Source organism: Hemitrygon akajei, unplaced genomic scaffold, assembly GCF_048418815.1.
Source record: "Hemitrygon akajei unplaced genomic scaffold, sHemAka1.3 Scf000144, whole genome shotgun sequence".
Taxonomy (NCBI): Eukaryota; Metazoa; Chordata; class Chondrichthyes; order Myliobatiformes; family Dasyatidae; genus Hemitrygon; species Hemitrygon akajei.
The window spans coordinates 14,993-41,573 of record NW_027332030.1 but is presented as its reverse complement, the minus strand read 5'-3'; the positions used below and the strand labels follow the sequence as shown (position 1 = coordinate 41,573).

The window sequence follows — 26,581 nt, the reverse complement described above, 5'->3', positions numbered from 1 at the left end:
CACCGTCAGAGAATCAAGTTCCACCCCCACAACATCACTAGGCTGACGAATGAGTTTGTTGATTCTGTTGGCGTCTTCTACCCTCAGCCTGCTGCGCCAGCACACAACAGCAAACATGATAGCACTGGCCACCACAGACTCGTAGAACGTCCTTAGCATTGCCCGGCAGATGTTAAAAGACTACAGTCTCCTTAGGAAATAGAGATGGATCTGAACCTTCTTGTAGATAGCCTCAGTGTTCTTTGACCAGTCCAGTTTATTGTCCATTCGTATCCCCAGGTATTTGTAATCCTCCACCATGTCCACACTGACCCCTTGGATGGAAACAGGTGACACTGGTGCCTTAGCCCTCCTCAGGTCCACCGCCAGCTGCTTAGTCTTTTTCACATTAATCTGTAGATGATTCTGCTCACACCCTGTGACAAAGTTTCCCACCGTAGCCCTGTACTCAGCCTCATCTCCCTTGCTGATGCATCCAACTATGGCAGAGTCATCAGAAAACTTCTGAAGATGGCAAGACTCTGAGTTGTAGTTGAAGTCCGAGGTGTAGATGGTGAAGAGAAAGGGAGACAGGACAGTTCCCTGTCGAGCCCCAGTGCTGCTGACCACTCTGTCCGACACACAGTGTTGGAAGATCACGTACTGTGGTCTGCCAGTCAGGTAATCAATAATCCATGACACCAGGGAAGCATCCACCTGCATCACTGTCAGATTCTCACCCAGCAGAGCAGGGTGGATGGTGTTGAACGCACTGGAGAAGTCAAAAAACCTGACCCTCACAGTGCTCGTCGGCTTGTCCAGGTGGGCGTAGACTCGGTTCAGCAGGTAGACAATGGCATCCTCAACTCCTAGTCGGGGCTGGTAGGCGAACTGGAGGGGGTCTACGTGTGGCCTAGCAATAGGCCAGAGCTGCTCTAGAACAAGTCTCTCCAGTGCAGAATTTCATGAAAAGAACACCTCCCCAACTGTTAATGACGCGGGTAGATCGATCATGCTTTGGCCTTGTATTGCAGCCAGTGGCACGGGGAACCTTTCCCTGGCAGAGGGAAGAATGAATTCAATGAAATGCCAGCAAATTCTGGAAGCAAACATCAAACTGACTGTAAAAAAGCTGAAGGTAAAAAAGAGGATGGCTTCTACAACAGGATAATGATCCTGAACACACATCACAATCCACAAATGAACTATCTCAAGAGGCGCAATCTGAAGGTTTTGTCATGACCCTCACAATCCCCCGACCTAAATATCATCGAAAATCTTTGGTAGACCTCAAAAGTGCAGTGCATGCAATACGGCCCAATAATCTCACAAAACTAGGATCCTTTTGCAAGGAAGAATGGGCGAAAGCCCCCCAAACTCTTAACTGGCTCCCGAAAGCCTATACATGCTGTGATATATGCCAAAGGGGTTGTTACTAAGTACTGACCATACAGGGTGCCCAAAGCTTTGCTTCGGACTCTTTTCCTTTTTTGTTATTTTGAAACTGTAAAAGATGGAAATAAAAAAAAGTACTCTCGCTAATGTTAAGTACCCGTGGGTGTCGTGTAGCTGGCACGTGACCATTATATAATTGATATTATGCAGGAGATGAGGTAATGGTCTTGTGATGGGGAGTGACGTCATTTTCCCGCCAGTGAGAGAGTCATGTGATAGTATTTTCCAACCGGGTATAAAAGGAGAACGCCATGACGTGGGCAGTTCTGTGACGTGGGCAGTTTTCGTATAAAAGTGGAGTTTTATTTTCTGCCTTAAGTCTCAAAGGTTATTGTTGGCAGTTTCGATATATTACTGCCAGTAAAGTCAGTGGAGAGTGAAGATTCGTCAGAGTTCGGACATACTGAAGGATTTGGAAAGCTAATGTCGACGGTGAAACAGATTCGACCTTTGTTTAATCTTCGCACGAGGAAGTAATAACTTGTGTCCGTGATAATTCATGCGTTGCCAATAAAAAAGAGCAGTGAGTTGGATACAAAGCTTCGGCAAATAAAGGTCAGTGCCTTTTAAGCCATTTATTTCCTTCGATCGTAAATCCTCCGGGAAAAGCATACTGCAGCTGGGATCAGCAGTAACACAGCGAAAGAGAATTTAACACCTTTCAAGAAGTCTCTCCTTTTAACTGCCTGTGTAAAACTTTGGACCTTCGCATTATTACTTTATGAACTGTTTTCGCATTACCGCTTTAAGAACTGTTCGAGCTGCCGTATCGCAGCTGACTTCCGGTTATGTAAGTCGTTTGTTTACTTGTGGGTTTTTACTGTGTTTAATAAATGTTTTATTTCTTATAAGAAAAACCTGGCTCAATTATATATTCATTGTTGCTGATTTGTAACACTTAAAATATTAAATAAATGTGTCAACTTTAACATTATGCCTTTTGGAAATCAGTTAATCTTTTACTCGCTTAGCAATTCATAGTAACAGAAATTTTGACCGGGGATCCCAAACTTTTCCATGCCACTGTGCCTATCTAGAAGTCTCTGAAATGACCCTATTGTGTCCCCCTCTAACATCTTGCTGGCAGTGCATTCCATGCACCCACCAGGAGCTGCACGACATTCCCCTGTACCTTATTCCAAGCACATTAAAAAATATAACCTCTTGTGTTAGCCATTTCAGCCCTTGGAGAAAGCCTATGTCTATTCACAAGATCAATGTCTCTCATCATCTTATACACCTCTATCAGATCACCTCTCATCCTCCGTCGCTCCAAGGAGAAAAGCTCAAGATCACACAACGTTTTCTCAGAAGGCATGCTCTCCAATCCAGGCAACATCCTTGTAAATCTCCTCTGCACTCTCTCTACAGTATCCACATCCTACCTGTAGTGAGGTGAGCAAAACTCAACACAGTCCTCCAATTGAGGTCTAAATAAGTTCTTACATAGCTTTAACAATCGGGTGGATAGTCAGAGGCTTTTTATCAGGGCTGAAATGGCTAACACGAGAGGGCACACAGTTTTAAGATGCTTGGACGTAGTTACAGTGGAGATGTCACCGCTAAGATTTTTTTTACGCAAAGTGGTTAGTGCGTGGAATAAGCTGCTAGCGACGGTGCTGGAGTCGGATACGATAGGGTCTTTTAAGAGTCTCCTGGATAGGAACATTGAGCTTCGAAAAAATAGAGGGCTATGGGTAACCAGAGGTAATCTCTAAAGTAAATGCATGTACGGCACAGCATTCTAGGCCGAAGGGCCTGTATTGTGCCGTAGGGTTTCTGTGTTTCAGTGTTTCAATGTCTCACAGGTCTTGAACTCAATCCCACAGTGGATGAACGCTATCAAACCATACACATTAAAACACTGTCAACCTGCGCAGCGGCTTTGAGTGTCTTATGAACACAAACTCCAAGATCTCACTGATCCTCCACACTGCCAAGAATTTTACCATTAATAATATACTCTGTCTTCAAATTTGATATCGCAGGTCACCGTCCTAAAAGCAGAATTCGAACCATCTACAGCAATCTTTTGCCTTCTGTGAGCAAGCCAAATCTGGATCCACAAAGCAAAGTCTTTTGGATCCCATGCCTCATTACTGTCTGAAAAAGCTTTGTCTGCGGAACCTTATCAAATGCCTTACTAAAATCCATATGCACTACTTCCATTACTCTACCTTCGTCAATGTGTTCTGTTGCATCCGCAAGTAATTCAATCAGGTCCGTAAGGCTTGACCTGCCCTTGACAAAGTGATGTTGACTGTCCCAAGTCAGATTACGTGTCTCCAAATACTCATAAATCCTGCCTCGAAGAATCTTCTTTCCCAATTTTCCCATCACTGAAGTAAGATTCACTGCTCTATAATTTGCTGGGTTATCTCTAGTCCCTTTCTTGTACAACGGAACAAGGTTTGCAACCCTTCAATTTTCTAGTATTTCTCCCCAGCATATTAATGATCATCGTCAGCGGCTCAGCATCTCCTCCCTCGCTTCCCACTGTAGCCTGGGATATATCTGCGACAGTCCTGGAGACATATCTAACTTAATACCTTTCGAAAGCTCTAGCACATCCTCTTTCTGAATGTCAATACACTCAAGTAGCTCAGAATATTTAAAATAAACGACAGATTGAGAGACACCTGTTGTGAATGTAGCTTGATTTCTAACGAACTCAAGTTGTCATTACAAATGTTGATGATATGTATTCGATCCCTTATTAGCAATTAGCAAACATACAATCGCAAATGTCATGTCAGCGGATTTGAGAGGATAATAACAAAAGATATGACATCCAGCAAATATGTAACAGATTTCCCTTCACATTGACCACACCCCCACTGATGCGAACAGTTACCATATAAATATCACGATTAAGCAACGCAGGATACAATGCAGGTAGAAAACAGATACATGGCTTCTACACACAGGCTCAGCTTTGATACAGTGTCTCCCAGCTGAAATGTTAACATACTGACTGTCTTGTTGAATGATTCCAGTATTTTGTTTTACTTATTTTAAAGATGTTTTGCAGCTAATATTGCCAATTAATGTTTGACCCACATGTTGTTACTTTTTTTTTTGTTAAGGAGCAGCATAAACTAATCACACCTGGTCTCAAAATGGATCAAGGTGCGGGCATTGGAGGAGTTCCACTGATGTCCACATCGGGAAAGGACACGGGTATTGTGGCAAATTATTTTTAATTTATAAACACTCTGATGATTCTGTTCTGGGTTTAATTCAATATCTGCAATTCACAAACGATTTGTGAAAACGGAGCAGAGAGATGAGAGAGAGAGTTAACATCTCTGGGGGAAACACAGTCACACGTGGAAGGAGTACATTTACCGTCTGCTCCTGCTCCTCTAGGAGATTGTGATGCACATTAAAATAGCGAGTTACTCCAGAAGACAAGACATTCTGCAGATGCTGAAAGTTTTGGGCAACGCAAAGTCACACAGAATATTGGCAGAACTCAGCCGGTCAGGCAGCATCCATGGAGAGGAATAAACATATGACGTTTTCGATCATGACCAGGGGAATACGAAGTAATGTGGCAATATCTAGAATTTCCGTCCCCTCATTTCCAATCCGATGTAGGGCCTTGGCCTGAAACATTGATTGTTTATTCTCCTCCATAGACGCTGCCTGACCTGCTGAGTACCTGCAGAATTTTGTGAGATATCCCAGAGATTTTCTGAGGAAGGGGTTGACCAGGCAGGCAGACAGTAACCCAGAGCAAAGCGGTGGTGATGGGCAGTACCAGGAGAGTGATGGTGATATTCTCAGCAATAAGCAGAGTCCTTTCCAAACAGGGAGGTATATTCGCAGAGACACGGAAGACTAGCCTTCAATAACCTCTCCCAAACACCCAGCCCGACCGGCACCACGCACCCCACCCCCACCAGCCAAAGCCCCGTTCCTTCCCCCCATATATATATTTCGAACTGAGCTTGGTGATCTTTAGGTTCGAGAGAGAAAGTTGCTGCCCAATATAGTGTCAGTAATTTCTTTAATTTTCCCCATTTTCCCCACAGGTCCGAGCTCAGTGATCACCGAGCTCCTGGCAAGCTGGGATGATTTCCAGCTGCTGCAGTTGACGGATTTCTACCGGGACAGGCTGGAGCAGGCGATGGAAGGAGGGGTGCACGGAGTGAACCTGGCGTTAACGGCCGAGAATCAGTTCAGCGGAGAGGAACATCGGGTGAGTGGGAGGGAGAATGGGTTTGAATTTTCACACATCACAGGACTGATGGGTGTCGGAACTCTCACTCAACGGATAATAAAGCATAAAAACAAATCAGAAATAAATATATATAATTCTTAAAGATTTGAATCAGAAGGAATGATTGAAAGAGGTGCAAACACAACAGTGGCGGCTCAATGCTCAGAGCGGGGGGAGCAGGGAACAATTGTATGAGGTTGCAATAAAGGAGTTTAAATGGAAATATGGTAGGAATTTTCATTTTGAAAAGACCGTGCGGCGTGACGGCAGGATGTCAGTGAGAACCGGGGCATTAACACTGGATGCCACAGGAGCTCAAGTGTGTTCTGTTCTGGGTGGAGATGAGTCTTTTAAAATCTGTAGCTGTAAACAGTGTGGATCGGGTAACACTACCGTGTTGTCATGTGTAATTACTGAATAAACCTCCACTGGAAAAGGCAAAGGAAAGGTTTCAGGTGTCAGCCGGTAATTTGCTGTCATGTTGGACACTGGCGGACTGAGGAGATGAATCACATCATCTTTCTGCAACTTCTCCGAGACTGCTCACTCTGTTATAAAAACCTGCCTGACTTCTTTCTTCATCTGTGATCGTCATTTTATGATTTCTATTTTACACGGTCAGATCCGGTGAGGAATTATTTATGGATTTGAAGCTACGACAATGAAGAGGTCACAGACCAGCCAGGATCTCATTGACTGGTGGACCAGGTTCACGGTGAATGTCCCTCCGTGTGCTCTGCACTCAGAATGTACAGTCCATGTCCAGATAGGATCAGCACCCGTCCGGGTGACTGCTCAGTGTGATCCAGTTACAGAGCACATCATTTACTTCTCATTCTCTGTGTGAATCTGTCAGTCCCCAATATGTTCTCCGTTACTCTTCACAGAAAATCTCTGATCTCGCTGATAAGGGAGAGCGGGCGGACAGTTCTAAACTCCTCCTGAGCCTGGTGATGGAGAAAGGCTCCCGCGCCCGGAGGGTGATGTGGGAAACCTTTGTGAAAATGAGGATTGGAGTCCCAAAGTTTGACAAAATACTGAAAGAAATACAGGAACATGGTGAGATAATATCAGATACTAATTTAATTTTGGAATCAAGAATTACATACTTAATAACTTGACACATTTCAATTCCTCAAATTGTTTAAATCTGAACAGGTTGTGTTCCGGTCCGTCGACCCGTACCGGAGATTCCCAGGGAACTGAAAGGTAAGTTTGATGTTGTATAGGTCACGGGGATTTGATCGGGTAAATGTTCCACCGTGACACAGCGCACAGTGAGACACATGGAAAAATGTTTGCTGGAGGGAGAGTTTTCACAGTACAGTATGAGGAAAAACGCAGAGAGTTGGAGGCTTTGCTGAAAGGGATCACTCCTCTCTGGGTCCTGCAACTACAGATCCCTCCACCGGGGTCAGAATGGAGAAGAGGGCAATCTGAGGACCAAAACTATGGGAAATTTCTTACTCCGAAAGGTGAAATTATATCCCTACAACCACCCAACCCCCGGAATAGCCCTCATCCTAAATCACTTTTCTAAACTCCCTCAGCTCCTACAGGTTATCATTTTTTTTTAGAATTGGGAATCCATTGAAGTTCCCGTAGCAGAATAACAGTGACAGCATCCATTTAATGAGAAAAGCAGGTAACACTGCAACTAGTCCTGACAAAGGGTCTCGGCTCGAAATGTCGACAGCGCTTCGTCCTATCGATGCTGCCTGGCCTGCTGTGTTCCACCAGCATTGTGTGTGTGTTGTTGTTTGAATTTCCAGCTTCTGCAGATTTCCTCGTGTTAACACTACAACTAGTCTGTTTATTCTCATAGCAGCATATGAAACCCACTCTGTTCACATCTGCAAATACTGCTAAAGTTATCCCGTTCAATTTCCCACTTAATAATCCTGGGAATTCCATCAGGACACAGTGTTAGTGAGGGTGTGATGGGGGTCAAATCCTCAGCTCAGTCCACAGAAGCTGAAATTGATGTGATGTGTGATGGACACTGTGGAAGTGTGAGAGATGGGAATTAGGACAGAGAAACCGCGGGTTGTAAGCTTGCGGCAAAGAGGTGGAAAGGACTGAAGGTATCTATAAATAATATTGTAATTAATTAAATTGTGATCGTCTGGATAAGAAACTCACTACATCCGTAAGCACATTGTGTCGGAGAAAATGGAGCCCGGGTCAGTCCATGGGCTCAAGTGAGTGTAAGGTTTCATCATCGCAGACTGAGTTGGATCAATCAACTGCACATTTAACAGAGGAGAGAGCGAAGCAAAGAAGGTATTATAAAAATTATTAATCTTACATTAGCCCATGTTTTAACTGATAACTCGATGCCCTTGAACAGTAATATAAGGAATCTTGGCCAACACCCTCATTCAGTCTGTTTCATTTCCAAGAACAAAGTCCAAAAGATGTTAGTTTTCAAATGGGATCAGATAAAGTTTTCAAACTGCTCTCGTTTCTGTCACCAGTGTTAATGCTTTTCCAGTCCACATTCAGACAATAAAACCCCTCCATTTTCCTGCACTAAGGATTTGGTAATTCTCGACAATTTGCCTGCAAACTTGTTCTTCAATGTTCTTCATGCTGTTTGCCAAGGGAACTGTCACGGCAGTGAAATTCCCACATCTATTTCGGAATATGAAACATATTCTCTCCCTGATTATTGAACAACGTTATTTCTACCACTGGCACATTCTCTAAACATTTCAAAAATCTAGGTTTTCCTACTGTTTCTCCCGAATACTTGATTGGAAGGCCCACACACTCCCTGACAGGGTCCTGAGACCCCAAGCACACCTGGTAGGGCGTTGACACAGTGTGAGACAACACACACCCCTGACAAGGTCCTGACAGACTGTGAGACCCCATACACCCCTGGCAGGGTCCTGACATATTGTGAGATCCTACCCACCCCAGTTAGGGTGCTGACATACTGTGAACTCCGCACACACCTGACAGGGACCTGTTACACTGTGAGAGCCCACACACCCCTGGCAGGGTCCTAACATATTGTGAGATCCTACCCACCCCAGTTAGGGTGCTGACATACTGTGAACTCCGCACACACCTGACAGTGACCTGTTACACTGTGAGAGCCCACACACCCCTAAGAGGATCCTGACAGAATGTGGGACCTGACACACCTCTGACAGGGTCCTGACACACTGTAGACCCCACACACTCCTGACATGGTCCTGACACCCTTTGAGAAATACTCACGCCTATTAGGGTCCCGACACAGTGTGAGACCTCACAAAACCAGACAAGGTCCTGACACACTGTGAGAACCCACGCATGCCTTTTAGGGTCCTGTCACTCTGTGAGACCCGACACATACCTGAGAGGATCCTGACACACTTGGCAGATTCCTGACACACTGTGAGACCCCACACCTCCCTGGCAGGGTCCAGACACACTGTGCGACACCACACAACGCTGACAGGGTCATGATACACCGTGCGACTCTGCACACACCTGAAAGGGTCGTGACACACGGTGAGACCCCTGACACACAGCTGCCAGGGCACAGACACCCTGTGAGAACTCACAAACAGCTGACAGGGTCCTGACACACACAGAGACCTCACACACCCCTGACAGATTCCTGTCACACTGCGAGACGCCATACGCCCCTGAGAGGTTCCTGATACACTGTGAGACCCCACACAAACTTGACAGAGTCCTGACACACTGTGAGACCTCACACCCCCCTAAGAGGGTCCTGACAGGAAGTGCGATTAGATGCACCCCAGGCAGGGTCCCCACACACCTGTTACGTACTGACTCACTGTGAACCCCACATACCCCTGACAGACAGTGAGACCCCACAAAGCCCTGATAGGTTCCTGCACATAGTAAGACCCCACACACACATGACATGCCCTGACACACTGTGACACCCCACACACAGTTGACAGCGTACTGACACAATGAAACCCCACAGATCCCTAACAGAGTCCTCACATACTGTGAAACCCCACACACACCTGACAGGGTACAGTCACACTGTCAGATCCCACACACCCCAGACATGTCCTGACACACTGTGAGAATCCAAACACCACTGTCAGGGACCTGACACATTGTGAGACCCCACACACCCCTGACAGGGTCCTGACAGGACGTGAGACCAGACACTCCACTGACAGGGTCGAGACAGACCGTGAGACCACGCACATTCCTGGCAGGGTCATAACACACTGTGAGACCCTACACACGCCTAACAGGGTCCTGAAACACTGTGAGACCCCACACACCCCTGACAGGGTCCTGACACACTGTGAGACCCCAGACACACTTGGTAGGGTCCTGACACACTGTGAGACCGCACACACCCCTTTCAAGGAAGTGACACACTGCGAGATCCCACACATCCCTGACAGGGCACTGACACACTGTGAGACCGCAGACACACCCCAGACAGGGTCTGGACCCACAGAGAGATCCGATACACCCCTTACAGGGTACCGAAACACTGCCACACCCCACTCACCCCAGACAGGGTTCCGACACACTGCGAGACACCACACAGCCCTGAGAGGGTCACAAAACACTGTGAGAGCCCCCACACACCGGACAGGGTCCTGACACACTGTGAGACCCCACACGTACCTGACAGGGTACTGACACACTGTGATACCCCACACACCGGACAGGGTCCTGACACACTGTGAGACCCCACACGTACCTGACAGGGTACTGACACACTGTGATACCCCACACACTCTTGACAGGGTCCTGACACACTGTGAGACCCCACACACCCCTGTTAGGTCCTGACGCACTGTGAACCGCACATAACCCAGAGAGGGTTCCGACACAGTGTGAGACCCCACACACCCCCGATAGGATCCTGTCTCACTGTAAGACCCCAAACACACCTAAAAGTGTCCTGACACACTGTGGGACACCGCACATCCCTGACAGTGTCCTAAAACACTTTGTAACCCCACACAACTTCCAGCGGGTTCTGACACACTGCGAGACCCCATACAACCCTGAAAGGTTGCTGACACACTGTGAGACACACTCACGCCTGTTAGGGTTCTCACACACTCTGAGAACCCACACATAACTGACAGGGTCCTGACGCACTGTGAGAGCCGACACATGCCTGTTAAGGTCCTGTCACACTTTGAGACCCGACACACACCTAACAGTATCCTGACACACTGTGTGAGCCAGACACTTCTGGCAGGGTTTTGACACACCGTGAGATATCACACACCTCTTGCTAGGTATTGACACACTGTGAGATACCGAACACACCTCACAGTATCCTGATGCACTGTGAGACAGTTCCTGACACAGTGTTAGTCGACACACACTCCTGGCAGGATCCTGACATACTGTGAGACCCCAGACACAGCTGGCAGGGTCGAGACACACTGTGAGATCCCACACACCCCTGTCAGGTTCCGGAGACACTGTGAGATCCCACACACCCCTGACAGGATCCCGACACACTCTGAGACCCCAGACACACTTGGCAGGGTCCAGACACACTGTGAGACCCCACACACCCCTGACAGTGTCCTGCCAGCCTGTGAGACCTCACACACATCTGACAGGGTGCTGACACACTGTGAGACCCCACACACCCATCCAGGGTGTGACAGTTGTGCGAGGGTGTCCAGTACGGGACAGTCGGGTGTCAGTAAACTACCAGGGAAATACTCACCTTCACAGCACGATTAATATGGAATTGTGATGATCTGGTGTTTATCTAGACCAGGTTTCTCTGTCCAGTCAGGGGTCTGTTAATTGGATTTACTTTACTACACGAATATCCATTGGTGAACCCGATTAATGCAATAGCTTTGAGCTAACTCTTGTGTGCTTAAATACTGAGCTCTGAGTTGAGGCATCTAACAGTTTGTCCACTGTCTGTTCTCATGGAAGATGTTCAACAGAAACACAAGGAGACTCTGCGGGCACAAACTGAAACACTGAGAGTGAACATGATCCTGATGACGGAGAAGGTGAATGTTTTCCAGCTGGTTGATCGATACGCTGAACTCACGGTCATTTCTACTGTTCGAGATCGGAGACTGGTGGAACATGAGCTGCTGGCCAGAGGCAGAGACCACGAGGAGTGGAGAGAAACACATCTCCGTGGACTCCTGGAAAAACTCCGGAAGGTTCAGTTGTTCCAGAGCAGCTTTTCCCGGAGTAAATCCAAATCTGGGAGTTCGGCAGCAGTGGCCGGAGTCCCGGGGATCGGGAAAACAACAATGGTACAAAAGATCGTTTATGACTGGGCCACGGGAAAAATATACCAACAATTCCAGTTTGTCTTCAGTTTCAAATTCCGGGAGTTAAACTCCATTAACTGCACAATAAACTTGAGGGAACTGATTCTGGATCAATATCCTTACTTCAGGAATATACTGAGAGAGGTCTGGAAGAACCCAGAGGGATTGTTATTCATATTCGATGGTTTGGATGAATTCAACGACAAAATTGATTTTGCTGACAGTCAGAGAGACACAGAACCTCAGTCCACATGCACAGATCCTGAATTCAAGTGCAAGGTGTCTGACATTGTATACAGTTTAATCCAGCACAAGCTGCTCCCAGGGTGTTCAGTGCTGGTGACCACCCGTCCCACTGCGTTACATTTATTGGAAAAGGCAGAGATCAGTATCTGGGCTGAAATCCTGGGATTTGTTGGTGAGGAACGGAAGAACTATTTCATCAGACATTTTGAAGATCAGACGGTGGCGGCAGCTGTCTTCAAGCATGTGAAGGAGAACGAGATCCTGTACACCATGAGCTACAACCCCTCCTACTGCTGGATCCTCGCTCTGGCACTGGGCCCCTTCTTCACACAAAGAGTCAGGGACCCGCAGCGAGTTCCCAAGACCATCACCCAACTGTACTCCTACTATATTTACAACATCCTGAAAAACCACGGCCGTGAGATTGAGAACCCCCGTGATGTGTTACTCAGGGTTGGTCAGATGGCCTTCAGAGGAGTGTCCGAGAAGAAAATTGTGTTTACAGATGGAGATTTGATCAACCACAATCTGCAGCCTTCCCAGTTCCTGTCCGGGTTCCTGATGGAGCTTTTGGAGAGAGAGGATTCTGCCCGGAGCGTGGTGTACACATTCCCACACCTCACTATCCAAGAGTTTGTAGCTGCAGTCGCACAATTCCTGATCCCAGATGGCAGAGATATTATGAAACTCCTCACTGAAGCCCACTGCGTGAAGGATGGGCGATTTGAGGTATTTCTCCGTTTTGTTGCTGGTCTCTCCAACCCAATGACAGCTCGGGGCCTGGAGGAGTTTCTGGGTCCATTTCCTCATCAAACAACCTGCCGGGTGATTGACTGGGTACAGGAGGAGGTTAAACGCCGGAGTAGAAACACGAGGAGTGAAGCTGGTAAAAGGAGACTCCTAAACACATTGCACTACCTATTTGAGTCTCCGAATCGTGGACTTGCTCAGACCGCACTGGGATCTGTGAAAAAACTTTCATTCAGTGAAATGACACTGACCCCGGTGGACTGCGCGGTCCTGTCTCATGTCATCGGACTCTGTGATACAATAAAACACCTCAACCTGGAGAACTGCCACATTCAGTGTGAAGGAATTCAGGGGCTGGGACCCGAGCTGCACAAGTGCCAGAAGTTGAGGTAACTTGATTTATCTCTCACTCTGAACTTTGAAACTGTCTCATTGTGTTGTTTCAATGTAAAGGAATTTCGGTAAATTTGTAGTAAATCAGATTGTGAAGAATTGTGACAAATACCCAGGGGATCGGTCAGTAATTCCCCCAGGACGGGAGGGTTCTGTGGTTTCTTGTGAAGGGATGTTGGAGACGTCATCAGATCAGTGAAGAATGGTAGTAAATCACAGGAATGGCCGTGTTTCTCGCTGCCTGTGACACGTGCATTGACAATGTACCTTCTCACTGTTACTGTCACCCAGACCGACACTGACTGCAGTAGGTGGGTCAGAGATTCACACCCCCTTCCCGGTGAGGGACAAGAGACCGTCAGCAGATTGTCCAAGTGAGAAGGAGAGAAATACCTTTGTGAGATTGTCCTCCCCTGCCCTTCCCCGTGTGTGACTTTGCTCACTTCAAAATACGCAAAAAGAGAGGGCGCATCTCCTCGGGGCCTCTGTTCAGATCCAACACACACGTACAAAAAAATTCTGCATCCTCTCGTCTTGTAGGATTATCGTTTACCCTTGGAATCCTCTTGTGGGACCTCTCATCCCAATCCCCCTTCCATTCTTTGGAATCTTGCCCCCATCCCCATTCCTCCTGTGGGCTGTCTATTACTCTTTCCTCATCCTCCTGTGCGATGTCTTTTCCACACACCCACACACCTTCCTGTGAGATCGCTCTTCCCCATCCCCCTTCCTTCTATGGATTTCTCTTCCCCATCCCTTCCTGCTGTTGGAACTCTCTTCCCCATACCCTTTCCTCCTGTGGGATCTCTCTCCTCCATCGACGTCTTCATGTCGGATCTCTCATTGGCATGCCCCATTGTCCTGTGGAATTTCTCTTCCCCGGCCCCCTTCCTCCTGTGAGATCTCTCTTCCCAATCCCACATCCTCCTGTGGGAACTCTCTTCCACATCCCTAGTCCTCCTGGCCGATCTCTCAAACCCATCCCCCTTCCTCCTGTGAGATCTCTCTCTCCCATCCTCCTTCCTCCTTTGGGATCTTTCTTCCCCATCCCCATCTCCCTTTCGCCTGTGGGAACTCTCCTCCCCATAGAATCATAACATCATAGAATACTACAGCACAGAAAACAAGCCATTCGGTCCTTCTAGTCTGTACCAAAACCTTATTCCGCTCGTCTCATTGACCTGCACCCAGTCCATAACCCTCCAGTCCCCTCCCATCCATGTATCTATTCAATTTGTTCTTAAAGCTTAAGAGTGAGTCCACATTTTCCACATCAGATGGCAGCTCGTTCCACACTCTGACCACTCTCTCAGTGAAGAATTTCCCTCTAAACCTTTCTCCTTTCATACTTCTCATATTTATCTCTCCTAATCTATGTGGAAAGGGCCTAAACGCATTTACCCTGTCTATACCCTCATAATTTTGTAAATCTCTATCAAATCTCCCCACATTCTTCTATGCTCCAAGGAATAAAGTCCTAACTTGTTCAATCTTTCCTTGTAACTCAACTCCTGAAGACCCAGCAACATCCTAGTAAATCTTCCCTGCACTTTTTCAAACTTACTGATTTCCTTCCTTTAGTTAGGTGATCAGAACTGCACACAATACTCCAAATTTGACCTCACCAATATCTTATACAACCTCACCATAATATTCCAACTCCTATACTCAGTACTTTGATTTATGAATGCCAGGATGCCAAAAGCCTTCTTTACAACCCTGCCTACCTGTGACGCCACTTTCAGGGGCTTATGCATCTGAACCCCCAGATCCCTCTGTTCCTCCGCACTCTTCAGTGCCCTACCGTTTATCGTGTTTGTCGTACCTTGATTTGTCCTTCCAAAATGGAACGCCTCACTCTTGTCTGCATTAAATTCCATCTGCCATTTTCTGGCCCATTCTTCCAGTTGGTCCAGATCCCTCTGCAAGCTTTGAAAGCCTTCCTCGCTGTCCACAGCGCCTCCATCTTAGTATCATCCACAAACTTGCTGATCCAATTTATCACATTATCATCTAGATCAATGATATAGACAACAAACAGCAATGGTCCCAGCACAGATCCCTGAGACACACCACTAGTCACAGGCCTCCACTCTGAGAAGCAATCATCCACTACCACTCTCTGTCTTCTCCCACACAGCCAATTCGAATCCAGTTTACAACATCTCCATGGATACCTAGTGTCTGGACCTTTAGAACTAACCTCTTATGTGGGACCTTGCCAAAGGCCTTACAAAAGTCAATGTAGACAACATCCACAGCCTTTCCTTCATATGCATTCTTGGTAACCTCCTCGAAAAACACTAGGAGATTCATTAAACATGATCTACCACATACAAAGCCATGTTGACTATCTTTAATCAGCCCTTGGCTGTACAAATCCTTGTATATCCGATCTCTCAGAACACCTTCCGATAATTTACCTACTACTGATGTCAGGCTCACTGGCCTGTAATTACCTGGTGTACTTTTGGAGCCTTTTTCAAACAACGGAACAACATGAGCTACCCTCCAATCCTCCGGCACCACAACCGTGGCTGAGGACATTTTAAATATTTCTGCCAGGGCCCCTGCAATTTCTACACTAGTCTCTCTCAAGGTCCGAGAAAATATAATGTCAGGCTCGGAGATTTATCTACCTTTATTCACTGCAAGGGAGCAAGCAGCTCCTCCTCTTTAATCTCTATATGTTCCATGACACTACTGTTTGTTTGCCTTAATTCCATATCCGCTATGCCAGTTTCCTGAGTAAACACTGATGCAAAAAACCTGTTTAAGATCTCTCCAATCTCGTGAGGCTCCACACATAGACGACCACTCTGATCTTCTAGGGGACCAATTTTGTCCTTTACTATCCTTTTACTCTTAATTTACTTGAAGAAACCCATCGGGTTTACCTTCACATGATGTGCCAACATCAGGTCTTCTTTTTGCCTTCCTGATTTCCTTTTTTAGTATTCCCTTACATTTTCTGTGCACTTCAAGTACCTCATTTGTTCCTTGTTGCCTAAACATGCTAAACACCTACTTAACCAGATCGCCAATATCCCTTGAAAACCAAGGTTCCCTATGCCTGTTAAGTTTGCTTTTAATCCTGGCAGGAACATGCAAACTCTGCACTCTCAAAATTCCACCCTTGAAGGCGTTCCACTTACTGAACACATCCATGCCGGAAAACAACTGATCCCAATCCACTCTTCCCAGATCCTCTCTCATTTCCACAAAATTGGCCCTTCTCCAATTCAGAACTTTAACTGATGGACCAGTCCTATCCTTATCCAGAATTATCTTGAAACTAATGACATTATGGTCATTATGGACCCAAAACGTTTGCGAACACTTACTTCTGTTACCTGACCTGTCTGGTTCCTTAATAGGAGATCAGGTACTGCACCCTCTCTCGTTGGTACCTCAATATATTGATTTAGAAAACTTTCCTGAACAAACTCCACGCCATCTAACCCTTTCTCAGAGTTGGCGGCCCCGTCAATATGTGGAAAGTTAAAATCCCCTACGATTCCAACTTTCTGTTTCTTACATCGGTCTGCTACCTCTCTACAGATTTGCTCCTCCACTTCTCTCTGCCTATTGGGCGGACTATAATACAACCCTATTAGTGTGGTCACACCTTTCCCGTTCCTCAGCTCCACCCATATGGCCTCTATTGACGAACCCTCCGGACTGTCACGTCTACGCACAGTTGTGATATTCTCCCTGACTGGTAATGCCACTCCTCCCCCTTTCATCCCAACCCCCTATCACGTCTGAAACAATGGGAACCCGGAACATGAAACTGCCAGTCCTGCCCCTCCTGCAAACCAAGTCTTACTAATAGCAATAATGTCGAAATCATCATGTGCCAATCCACGACCTAAACTCATCTGCCTTACCTACAATACTCCTTGCATGGAAATAGATGCACCTGAGAACATTTCTATCACGGACAAACCATTGATATCTGTCTATACAAGCAGTTCTCGCATGACACTTATCCTCCTCCACCTCACTATCTGCTCTAACACTCTGGTTCCCCTCCCCCTGTAATCTAGTTTAAAACCCCTGTAGAAGAACTTGCTAACCTACCTGCAAGGATGTTAGTCCCCCTGCAGTTCAGGTGCAAACTGTCCAATTTGAACTGGTCCCACCTTCCCTGGAAGAAAGCCCAATTGTCCAGAAACATGAACCCCTCCCTCATGCACCATCCCCTCAGCCACGTATTTAGCTGCATTTTCTTCCTATTTCTAGCCTTACTAGCACGTGGTATGGATCGCAATCCACCTGTGTGATCTCGGTTTCCCATCCCCCTTTCATTCTCTGGCCTCTCTGCTCCGGCTCCTCCTTCCTTCCAACTGTTAGATCTCTCCTCAGCATCCACCTTCCTCCTGTGGGATCTATCATCACCAGCTCCCTTCCTCCTGATGAATCTCTCTTCCCCATCTCCATTCCTACAGTGGAATCTTTCTTCTCCACCCCCCATGCTCCTGTGGGATCTCTTTTCCGCATCCCCATTAACCCTCTGGTGCATCTGTTCCCATCCCACTTCCATCTGTGGGATCTCTCTTCCCCGTCAACTTCCTGCTGTTAGAACACTCTTCCGCATACCCCTTTGTTCCTGTGGGATCTCTCTTCCGCAACCCCTTTCCTCCTGAAAGATATCTCTTCCCCATCCATCTGATCCCCGTGGGGGCTCTGTTCCCATTCTTCCACTTCCTATGGGATATTGCTTCCCCATTTCCCTTCCTCCTGTATATCTCTCTTCCCCACTACCCATCCTCTTGTGGGATCTCTCTTACCCAAATCCCTTCCTCCCGTGGTATTTATTTTCCCCATCGCACATCCTCCTTTGGGATCTCTCTTCCCTATTTGCCATCCTCCAATGGGATCTCTGTTCCGCATCCCCATTCCTCCTGTGCGATCTCTCATCCCCACCCCTTTCCTCCTGTAGGATCTCTCTCTTCCCCATCCCCCTTCTTCATCTGGCATATATTTTCCCAATTCCACTTCTTCCTGTGGGATTTCTCTTCCACATCCTCCTTCCTCTTCTGGGAACTCTCTTCCCCTTTACCATGCGGCTGTTGGATCTCTCTGCCCTATCTCTCATCCTCCTGTCGGATCTCTCTTTCCCATCTCTCTTCCTCCTATGGGAACTCTCTTCCCAATCTCCCTTCATCCGGTGTGATAACCCCTCCCCATCACCTTCCACCAGTAGGATCTCTCTTCCCCAGCACCCTTCCTCCCGTGGGATCTCTCTTCCCATCCGCATTCCTCCTGTGCCATCTCTCTTCCCCAACCACCTTTCTCCTGTGGGGTCTGTATTCCCAAGCCCCACTTCCAGTGGGATTTCTCCTACTCTTCCCCGTTCTTCCTGTCGGATCTCTCTTTTCCATCACCATTTCTTCTGTAGGATCTCTTTTCTCCATCCCCCATCCTACTGTGGGATCTCTCTTTCTCATCCCCTTCCTTCTGTAGGATCCCTTTTCCCCATCCCCCATCCTCCTGTGGGATATCTCTTGCCCATCCCTGTTCCTCCTTTGGGATCGCTCGCCCACCCGACTTCCTCTTGTGGGCTCTTTCTTCCCCATCCTCCTTCCTCCTGTGGGTCATCATAATGTCCCCTCTTCCTGTGGGATCTGTCTTGTCCCGCCACATGTATCTCTCTTCCCCATCCCCCATCCTCCTGTGGGATCTCTCTTCCCCGTCCCCCTTCCTCCTGTGGGATCTCTTTCTCATCCCCCTTCCTTCACTGGGATCTCTATTCCCCATCCCCCATCCTCCTGTGGGATCTCTCTTCCCCGTCCCCCTTCCTCCTGTGGGATCTCTTTCTCATCCCCCTTCCTTCACTGGGATCTCTATTCCCCATCCCCCATCCTCCTGTGGGATCTCTCTTCCCCGTCCCCCTTCCTCCTGTGGGATCTCTTTCTCATCCCCCTTCCTTCACTGGGATCTCCCTTCCCCTTCCCACATCCTCTTGTGGGATATCCCTTCTCCATCCCCTTCTTCCTGTGGGATCCCCTCACAATCCCCTTTCCTTCAGTGGTATCCCTTCCCATCCCTCTTCCTCCTGTGGGATCTGTCTTGTCCCTCCACATGTATCTCTCTTCCCCATCCCCCATCCTCCTGTGGGATCTCTCTTCCCCGTCCCCCTTCCTCCTGTGGGATCTCTTTCTCATCCCCCTTCCTTCACTGGGATCTCTATTCCCCATCCCCCATCCTCCTGTGGGATCTCTCTTCCCCGTCCCCCTTCCTCCTGTGGGATCTCTTTCTCATCCCCCTTCCTTCACTGGGATCTCTATTCCCCATCCCCCATCCTCCTGTGGGATCTCTCTTCCCCGTCCCCCTTCCTCCTGTGGGATCTCTTTCTCATCCCCCTTCCTTCACTGGGATCTCCCTTCCCCTTCCCACATCCTCTTGTGGGATATCCCTTCTCCATCCCCTTCTTCCTGTGGGATCCCCTCACAATCCCCTTTCCTCCAGTGGTATCCCTTCCCATCCCTCTTCCTCCTGTGGGATCTCTCTACACCATCCCGCTTCCACCTTCCTTCGGTGGGATCGCTTTTCCCCTTCCCCTTTCCTCCTATGGGATCTCCCTTCCCCTTCCCACATCCTCCTGTGGGATATCCCTTCCCCAACTCCCTTCCACCTGTGGGAGCTCTCTTCCCATTCTCCCTTCCACCTGAGTGAACTCTCCTCCCCACACCCCTTCATAGAATCATAAAATACCAGCGCACAGAAAACAAGGCATTCGGCCCTTCTGCTCTGTGCCGAAACTTTATTCTGCTTGTCCCATTGACCTGTACCCAGTCCATAACCCTTCAGACCTCTCCCATCCATGCATCTATCTAATTTAATCTTGAAGCTTAAGAGTGAGTCCGCATTTTCTACATCAGATGGGAGATCGTTCCACACTCTCACCACCCTCTCAGTGAAGACATTCCCCCTAAACCTTTCCCCTTTCACCCTGAAGCCAAGTCCTCTTGCAATTTATCTCTCCTAATCTATGTGGAAAGAGCCCATTCGCATTTACCCTGTCTATACCCCTCAGAGCTTTGTAAACTTCTATCAAATCTCCCCTCATTGTTCTGCGCTCCAAGCAATAAAGTCGTAACCTGTTCAATCTTTCCTTGTAGCTCAACTCCTGAAGACCCGGTAACATCCTAGTAAATCTTCTCTGCACTCTTTCAATCTTACTGATATATTTCCTATAGTTAGGTGACCAGAACTGCACACAATATTCAAAACTTGGCCTCACCAATGTCCTGTACAACCTGACCATAACATCACAACTCCTATACTCAGTACTTTGATTTATGAATGCCAGGATGCCAAAAGCCTTCTTTACAACTCTGTCCACCTGTGACGCCACTTTCAGGGAATTATGTATCTGAACTCTCAGATCGCTTTGTTCCTCCACACTCCTCAGTGCCCTACCATTTACTGTGTATGTCCTACCTTGATCTGTCCTTCCAAAATGCAACACCTCACACATGTCTGCATTAAAGTGGTGACTAGTGGTGTGCCTCAGGGATCTATACTGGGTCCAATGTTGTTTGTCATATACATTAATGATCTGGATGATGGAATGGTAAATTGGATTAGTAAGTATGCAGATGATACTAAGATAGCTGGCCTTGTGGATAATGAAGGTTTTCAAAGCGTGTAGTTCAAAGATTTTGACCAGTTAGAAGAGTGGCCTGAATGATGGCAGATGGAGTTTAATGCTGATAAGTGTGAGGTGCTACATTTTGGTAGGAATTATTCAAATAGAACATATATGGTAAATGGTAGGGCACTGAGGAATGCAGCATAACAGAGTGATCTAGGAATAATGGTGCATAGTTCCCTGAAGGTGGAATCTGATGTGAATTGGGTGGTGAAGAAAGCTTTTGGTATGCTTGCCTTTATAAATCAGAGCATTGAGTATAGGAGATGGGATGTAATGTTAAAAATCTACGATGCATTGGTGAGGCCAAATTTGGAGTATTGAGTACAGTTCTGGTCACCGAATTATAGGAACGATGTCAACAAAATAGAGAGAGTACAGAGGACATTTACTAGAATGTTCCCTGGGTTTCAGCACCTAAGTTACAGGGGAAGGTTGAACAAGTTAGGTCTTTATTCTTTGGAGGGTAGAAGGTTGAGCGGGGACTTGATAGAGGCATTTAAAATTATGAGGGGGATATATAGATTTGACGTCCATAGTCTTTTTCAATTGAGAGTAAGGGAGGTTAGAACAAGAGGGAATGAGTTGAGAGTGAAGGGGCAAAAGTTTAGGGGTAACAAGAGGGGTAACTTCTTTACTCAGAGAGTGGTAGCTGTGTGGAACGAGCTTCCAGCAGAAGTGGTAGAGGCTGTTTCGATTTTGTCATTTAAAAAAAATTGGATAGGTATATGGACAGGAAAGGAATGGAGGCTTATGGGCTGAGTGCAGGTAGGTGGGACTAGGTGAGAGTAGGCGTTCGGCACGGACTAGAAGGGCCGGGATGGCCTGTTTCTGTGCTTTAATTGTTATATGGTTACAAGTTATATGTTATAAATTCCATCTGCAATTTTCTGGCCCATTTTTCCAGTTGGTCCAGATCCTTCTGCAAGTTTTGAAAGCCTTCCTCGCTGTCCACAACGCCTCCATCTTAGTGTCATCCGCAAACCTGCTGATCCAATTTATCACATTATCATCTAGATCATTGATATAGACAACAAACAGCAATGGTCCCAGCACAGATCCCTGAGGCCCACCTCTAGTCACAGGCCTCGAGTCTGAGAAGCAATCATCCACTACCACTCTCTGTCTTCTCCCACACAGCCAATTTCGAATCCAGTTTACAACCTCTCCATGGATAACTAGTGTCTGCACCTTTTGAAATAACTTATTACGTGGAACATTGTCAAAGGCCTTACTAAAGTTCTCTGCCTATTGGGCGGTCTACAATACAACCCTATTTGTGTGCTCACACCTTTCCCATTCCTCAGCTCCACCCATATGGCCTCTGTAGACGAACCTTCCAAGCAGTCCCTTCTACGCACAGCTGTGAGATTCTCCCTGACTGGTAATGCCACTCCTCCCCCTTTCATCCCTACCCCCTATCACGTCTGAAACAATGGAAACCCATAACATGAAGCTACCAGTCCTGCCCCTCCTGCAAACCAAGTCTTACTAATTGCAATAATGTCGATATCATTATCGTGCCAATCCACGCCAAAAACTCATCTGCCTTACCTACAATACTCCTTGCATGGAAATAAATGTTCCTGAGAACATTTATGTCACGTTCAAACCTTTGATATCTGTCTATACAAGCAGTCCTCGTATGACACTTATCCTCCTCCACCTCACTATCTGCTCTAACACTCTGGTTCCCCTCCCCCTGCAATCTAGTTTAAAACACCCGGAGCAGAACTAGCTAACCTACCGGCAAGGAAGTTAGTCCCCCTCCAGTTCAGGTGCAAACTGTCCAATTCAAACTGGTCCCACCTGCCCTGGAAGAAAGCCCAATTGTCCAGAAACATGAACCCCTCCCTCATGCACCATCCCCTCAGCCACGTATTTAGCTGCATTATCTTCCTATTTCTAGCCTGACTAGCACGTGGCACGGGTAGCAATCCACCTGTGAGATCTCGCTTCCGCATTTCCCTTCCTCCTGTAGCATCTCTCTTCCCCATTACCCATCCTCTTGTGGGATCGCTCTTCCCCAAACCCCTTCCTCCCGAGCGATCTCTCTTCCCAATCCCTTACATCAGGTGGGATCACTCTTCCCCATCCCACTTCCCCCCGTGGCATCTATTTTCCCCATCCCTCTTCCTCCTATGGGATCTCACCTACTCATCCCCCAACCTCCTGTATGATCTCACTTCCCCACCCACTTCCTCCTGTCTCATCTCTCTTCCCCATGCCCCATCATCCTATGGGATCTCTATTCCCCATTCCCCTTCGTTCTGTGGGATTTCTCTTCCCCATCCACTTTCATCCTGTGGGATCTCTATTCCCCATTCCCCTTCCTTCTGTGAGATTTCTCTTCCCATTCCACTTTCCTCCTGTGGGTTCTGTCTTCCCCATGCCCCAACATCCTATGGGATCTCTATTCCCTTTTCCCCTTCCTCCTGTCGGATCTCTCTTCCCCGTCACCTTCCACCTGTGGGATGTCTCTTCCCCAACACCCTTCCTCCCGTGGGATCTCTCTTCCCATCCCCATTCCTCCTGTTCCATCTCTCTTCCCCATCCCACTTCCTCCTGTGGGTAATCATAATGCCCCCTCTTGCTGTGGGATCTGTCTTTTCCCTCCACAATTCATCCTGATGTATCTCTCTTCCCCATCCTACATCCTCCTGTCGGATCTCTCTTCCCCATTCTACTTGCAACTGTGGGATACCTCCTCCCCACCCTCTTTCTTCCTAGGGATATATCTTCCCCAACCGTCTTACTTCTGTGGGATCTCTATTCCCCATCCCCCTTCCTCCTGTGCGGTCTCTCCTCCCCATCAACTTCCTGCTGTTGAATCACTCTTCCCCATCCCTCATCCTCATGTGGGATCACTCTTCCCCAACCCCCTTCCTCCATGAATATCCCTTCCCCATCCACCTTCTTCCTCTGGGATAGCTCGTGCATTCGACCTCCTCATGTGGGCGCTGACTTCCCCATCTTCCGTCCTCCTGTCGATCTTCTTTTCCCATGCTCCTCTTCCTGTGGTCTCTCTCTTCCCCATCCCCTTTCCTCCTGTGGGATCTCTCTTCCCCATCCCCCTTCCTCCTCAGGTATTTCTCCTACTCATCCCCCATCCTCCTGTATGATCTCTCTTCCCCGTCCCTCCTCTTCCTATCAGATCTCTCTTCCCCATGCTCCTTCCTCCTGTGGAATTTATCTTCCCCACCCCCTTTCTTCTTGGTGGATTTCCCTTCCCCTTCCCCTTTCATCCTATTGGATCTCTCTTCCCTATCCCCCTTCCTCCTGTGGGATCTCTCTTCCCCATTCCCCTTTCTCCTGTGGGATCTTTCTTCCCCATCCCTTTAGCTCGGGTGGGTCTATTTCACTGTGTCCCATAGACATTTCCGCATTTCGGTCAGGAACACTTTTCTAACCATCGGGGAATGAGACAGAATATGTGGGGTTTACAGGGTCACACCGACAGACGAAATTACTGACATTCTGTGAATACCCTGGAGCTGGTCAGTGAGGGACATTGACAGTGATGGGAACTCCGATCAGTGATTTACTGAAGAGTTTAATGTTTCCGGAAATATCCAAGTGAGAGAAAATACCTTAGACCCACGGTTTGAATCACTTTGTTCATCAATCTGTCTGTTTGTGTTTAGACTTGGGCGGAATAAACTGGGAGATTCAGGAGTGAAACTGGTGTCTGCGGCTCTGAGGAACCCGGAGTGTAAAATACAGACACTGGGGTAAGTACCAGACTGTGGGAGATTGTGTTTACAGTCACTGGATGTCTGATACTGAACACTAATGTGATCAGTAATTGTGTTACTGATAAACACTGGGGATTTGTACCGTCTCCTGTCTCTCTGTGTCCTTCACCCTCACTCTCTCGCATCTCCAGGCTGTGGGGTGTCGGTCTCACCGATTCTGGTGCCGAGGATCTCGTCTCCGCTCTCAGTACAAACCCATCAGTGACAGGGCTGAATCTGGGATTAAACTCGCTGACAGACCGATCTGTCCCCGCTCTCCGGCGCCTCATACTGACCCTCCCGAGTCTGGAGTGGATCTGGTGAGTGTTTGTGTTAGTGTTCAATGTGATAAAATATCAGCGGATCCGCGGGTTTTCTGGTGATATTTGTCTGTTAGTGTTGTTGAAACATTAACCCCGGTCCCCTGTTACTGACACTGTTGTGTAATCTGTTTATTTCATCTTTATTCTCCCATCTGTTTCAGGCTGGCAAGCAATCAGTTCCGTGAGTCCGGAGAGAAGGAACTGAGATATCGGCGGGGAGTCAGACCCAGACTGTCAGTGATCGTGTGAACATCCCCGCCCGCGGGATGAGGACATTTGGCCGATTCCCCGCCGTCCCCTTTAACTCCCGTCCTTACCTTTAATGGCTGCGCGCCGGGGCTGATTCCCAACGGTTTTAACGGAACCGGCCTCGCGCAGTGTGTCGCTGGGAGCGGTCCTGCAGTGACGTATTTCCGCCTGTTGTCAGGCGGCGCAGCTTCCGCCGATTGTGCGTGTTCGAGGCTCCCACGTGACACCCAGAAAAATACCCAGACAGGAAGAGCCAGGGGTCCGAGGTTCAGTCTGGGACTGAGAATCATTTTGCTCCCTTTGCGGAGGGTGGTGCATTGGGCAGCCTGACCGATATAATGATGTTAAATTGACAAATCACTCGGCAGTGACCCTGGATCTGCAGCGATCCCGGACACGGCCCTGAAGTGTGATTTTATAATCATCGGTTCCCCGATGCAGAGTGACGGTGAGAAACGGGACTGGTTATTCAAACTGTCACTCGTTGTCGCCGGTCAGTTAATTGTGTGTGACTGTGAGTGAGTCGGGAGCAGCTTATTTATTCCCGCACGTCAGCAGCTCACACATTGTTTAATTTACATTTGTCATCATGAAATCAATAAACCGCTGTAACTTCCTGTCCTGGTGCCGGACTCGAGTTTTATTTGAGGTTTCTGCTGCCCTCCGCACCCTGTGCACTGCAACAGTGGGTCGGAGCTCCTCACACTGACACAGTAGCGTCTCAGCTCCAGGCTGAGGGAGGTCGGATGCCCAGGATCTCCACCAAAGCCCTGGCTAACTGATCCCCGCAGACAGAAACAATTGACGATAATATCACACGTTAGACCAATAGACAGTAGGTGCAGGAGCAGGCCATTCGGCCTTCTAGCCAGCACCGCCATTCACTCTGATCATGGCTGATCATACACAATCAGTACTCAGTTACAGCCCTCTCCCCATATCCATTGACCCTGCTATCTATAAGAGCTCTATCTAACTCTCTCTTGAATGCATCCACAGATTTGGCCTCCACTGCCTTCTGGGGCAGAGCATTCCACATTTCCACCACCCTCTGGGTGAAAAAGTTTTTCCGCATCTCTGTTCTAAATGGCCTACCCCTTATTCTTAAACTGTGGCCTCTAGTTCTGGATTCACCCATCAGCGGGAACATGCTTCCTGCCCCCAGTGTGTCCAATCCCTTAATAATCTTATATGTACCAATCAGATCCCCTCTCATCCTTCTAAATTCCAGTGTATACAAGCTTAGTCGCTCCAATCTTTCAACATATGACAGTCCCGCCATTCCGGGAATTAACCTTGTGAAC

The 26,581-nt window shown here is 47.8% G+C and overlaps 1 protein-coding gene across 1 annotated transcript; it reads left to right on the top strand.

The window, feature by feature from the left end:
- Positions 1 to 4,534: 4,534 nt before the first annotated feature.
- Positions 4,535 to 25,894, top strand: LOC140723888 (NACHT, LRR and PYD domains-containing protein 3-like). Its single transcript, XM_073038429.1, has 8 exons — positions 4,535 to 4,614; positions 5,472 to 5,638; positions 6,547 to 6,718; positions 6,818 to 6,868; positions 11,570 to 13,307; positions 24,616 to 24,702; positions 24,858 to 25,025; positions 25,190 to 25,894. The coding sequence occupies exons 1-8, from the start codon at positions 4,554 to 4,556 to the stop codon at positions 25,275 to 25,277; spliced, it is 2,532 nt and encodes an 843-aa protein (XP_072894530.1). The 5' UTR covers positions 4,535 to 4,553; the 3' UTR covers positions 25,278 to 25,894.
- Positions 25,895 to 26,581: the final 687 nt, after the last annotated feature.

What these genes read in the sequence shown, in the direction of transcription:
- LOC140723888 (XM_073038429.1), top strand. Translation starts at nt 4,554, where the DNA reads ATGGATCAAGGTGCGGGCATTGGAGGAGTTCCACTGATGTCCACATCG. An exon ending in GAAAGAAATACAGGAACATG is followed by an intron (nt 6,719 to 6,817) that starts GTGAGATAATAT and finishes AAATCTGAACAG; the next exon opens with GTTGTGTTCCGGTCCGTCGA. An exon ending in TGTAAAATACAGACACTGGG is followed by an intron (nt 24,703 to 24,857) that starts GTAAGTACCAGA and finishes TCGCATCTCCAG; the next exon opens with GCTGTGGGGTGTCGGTCTCA.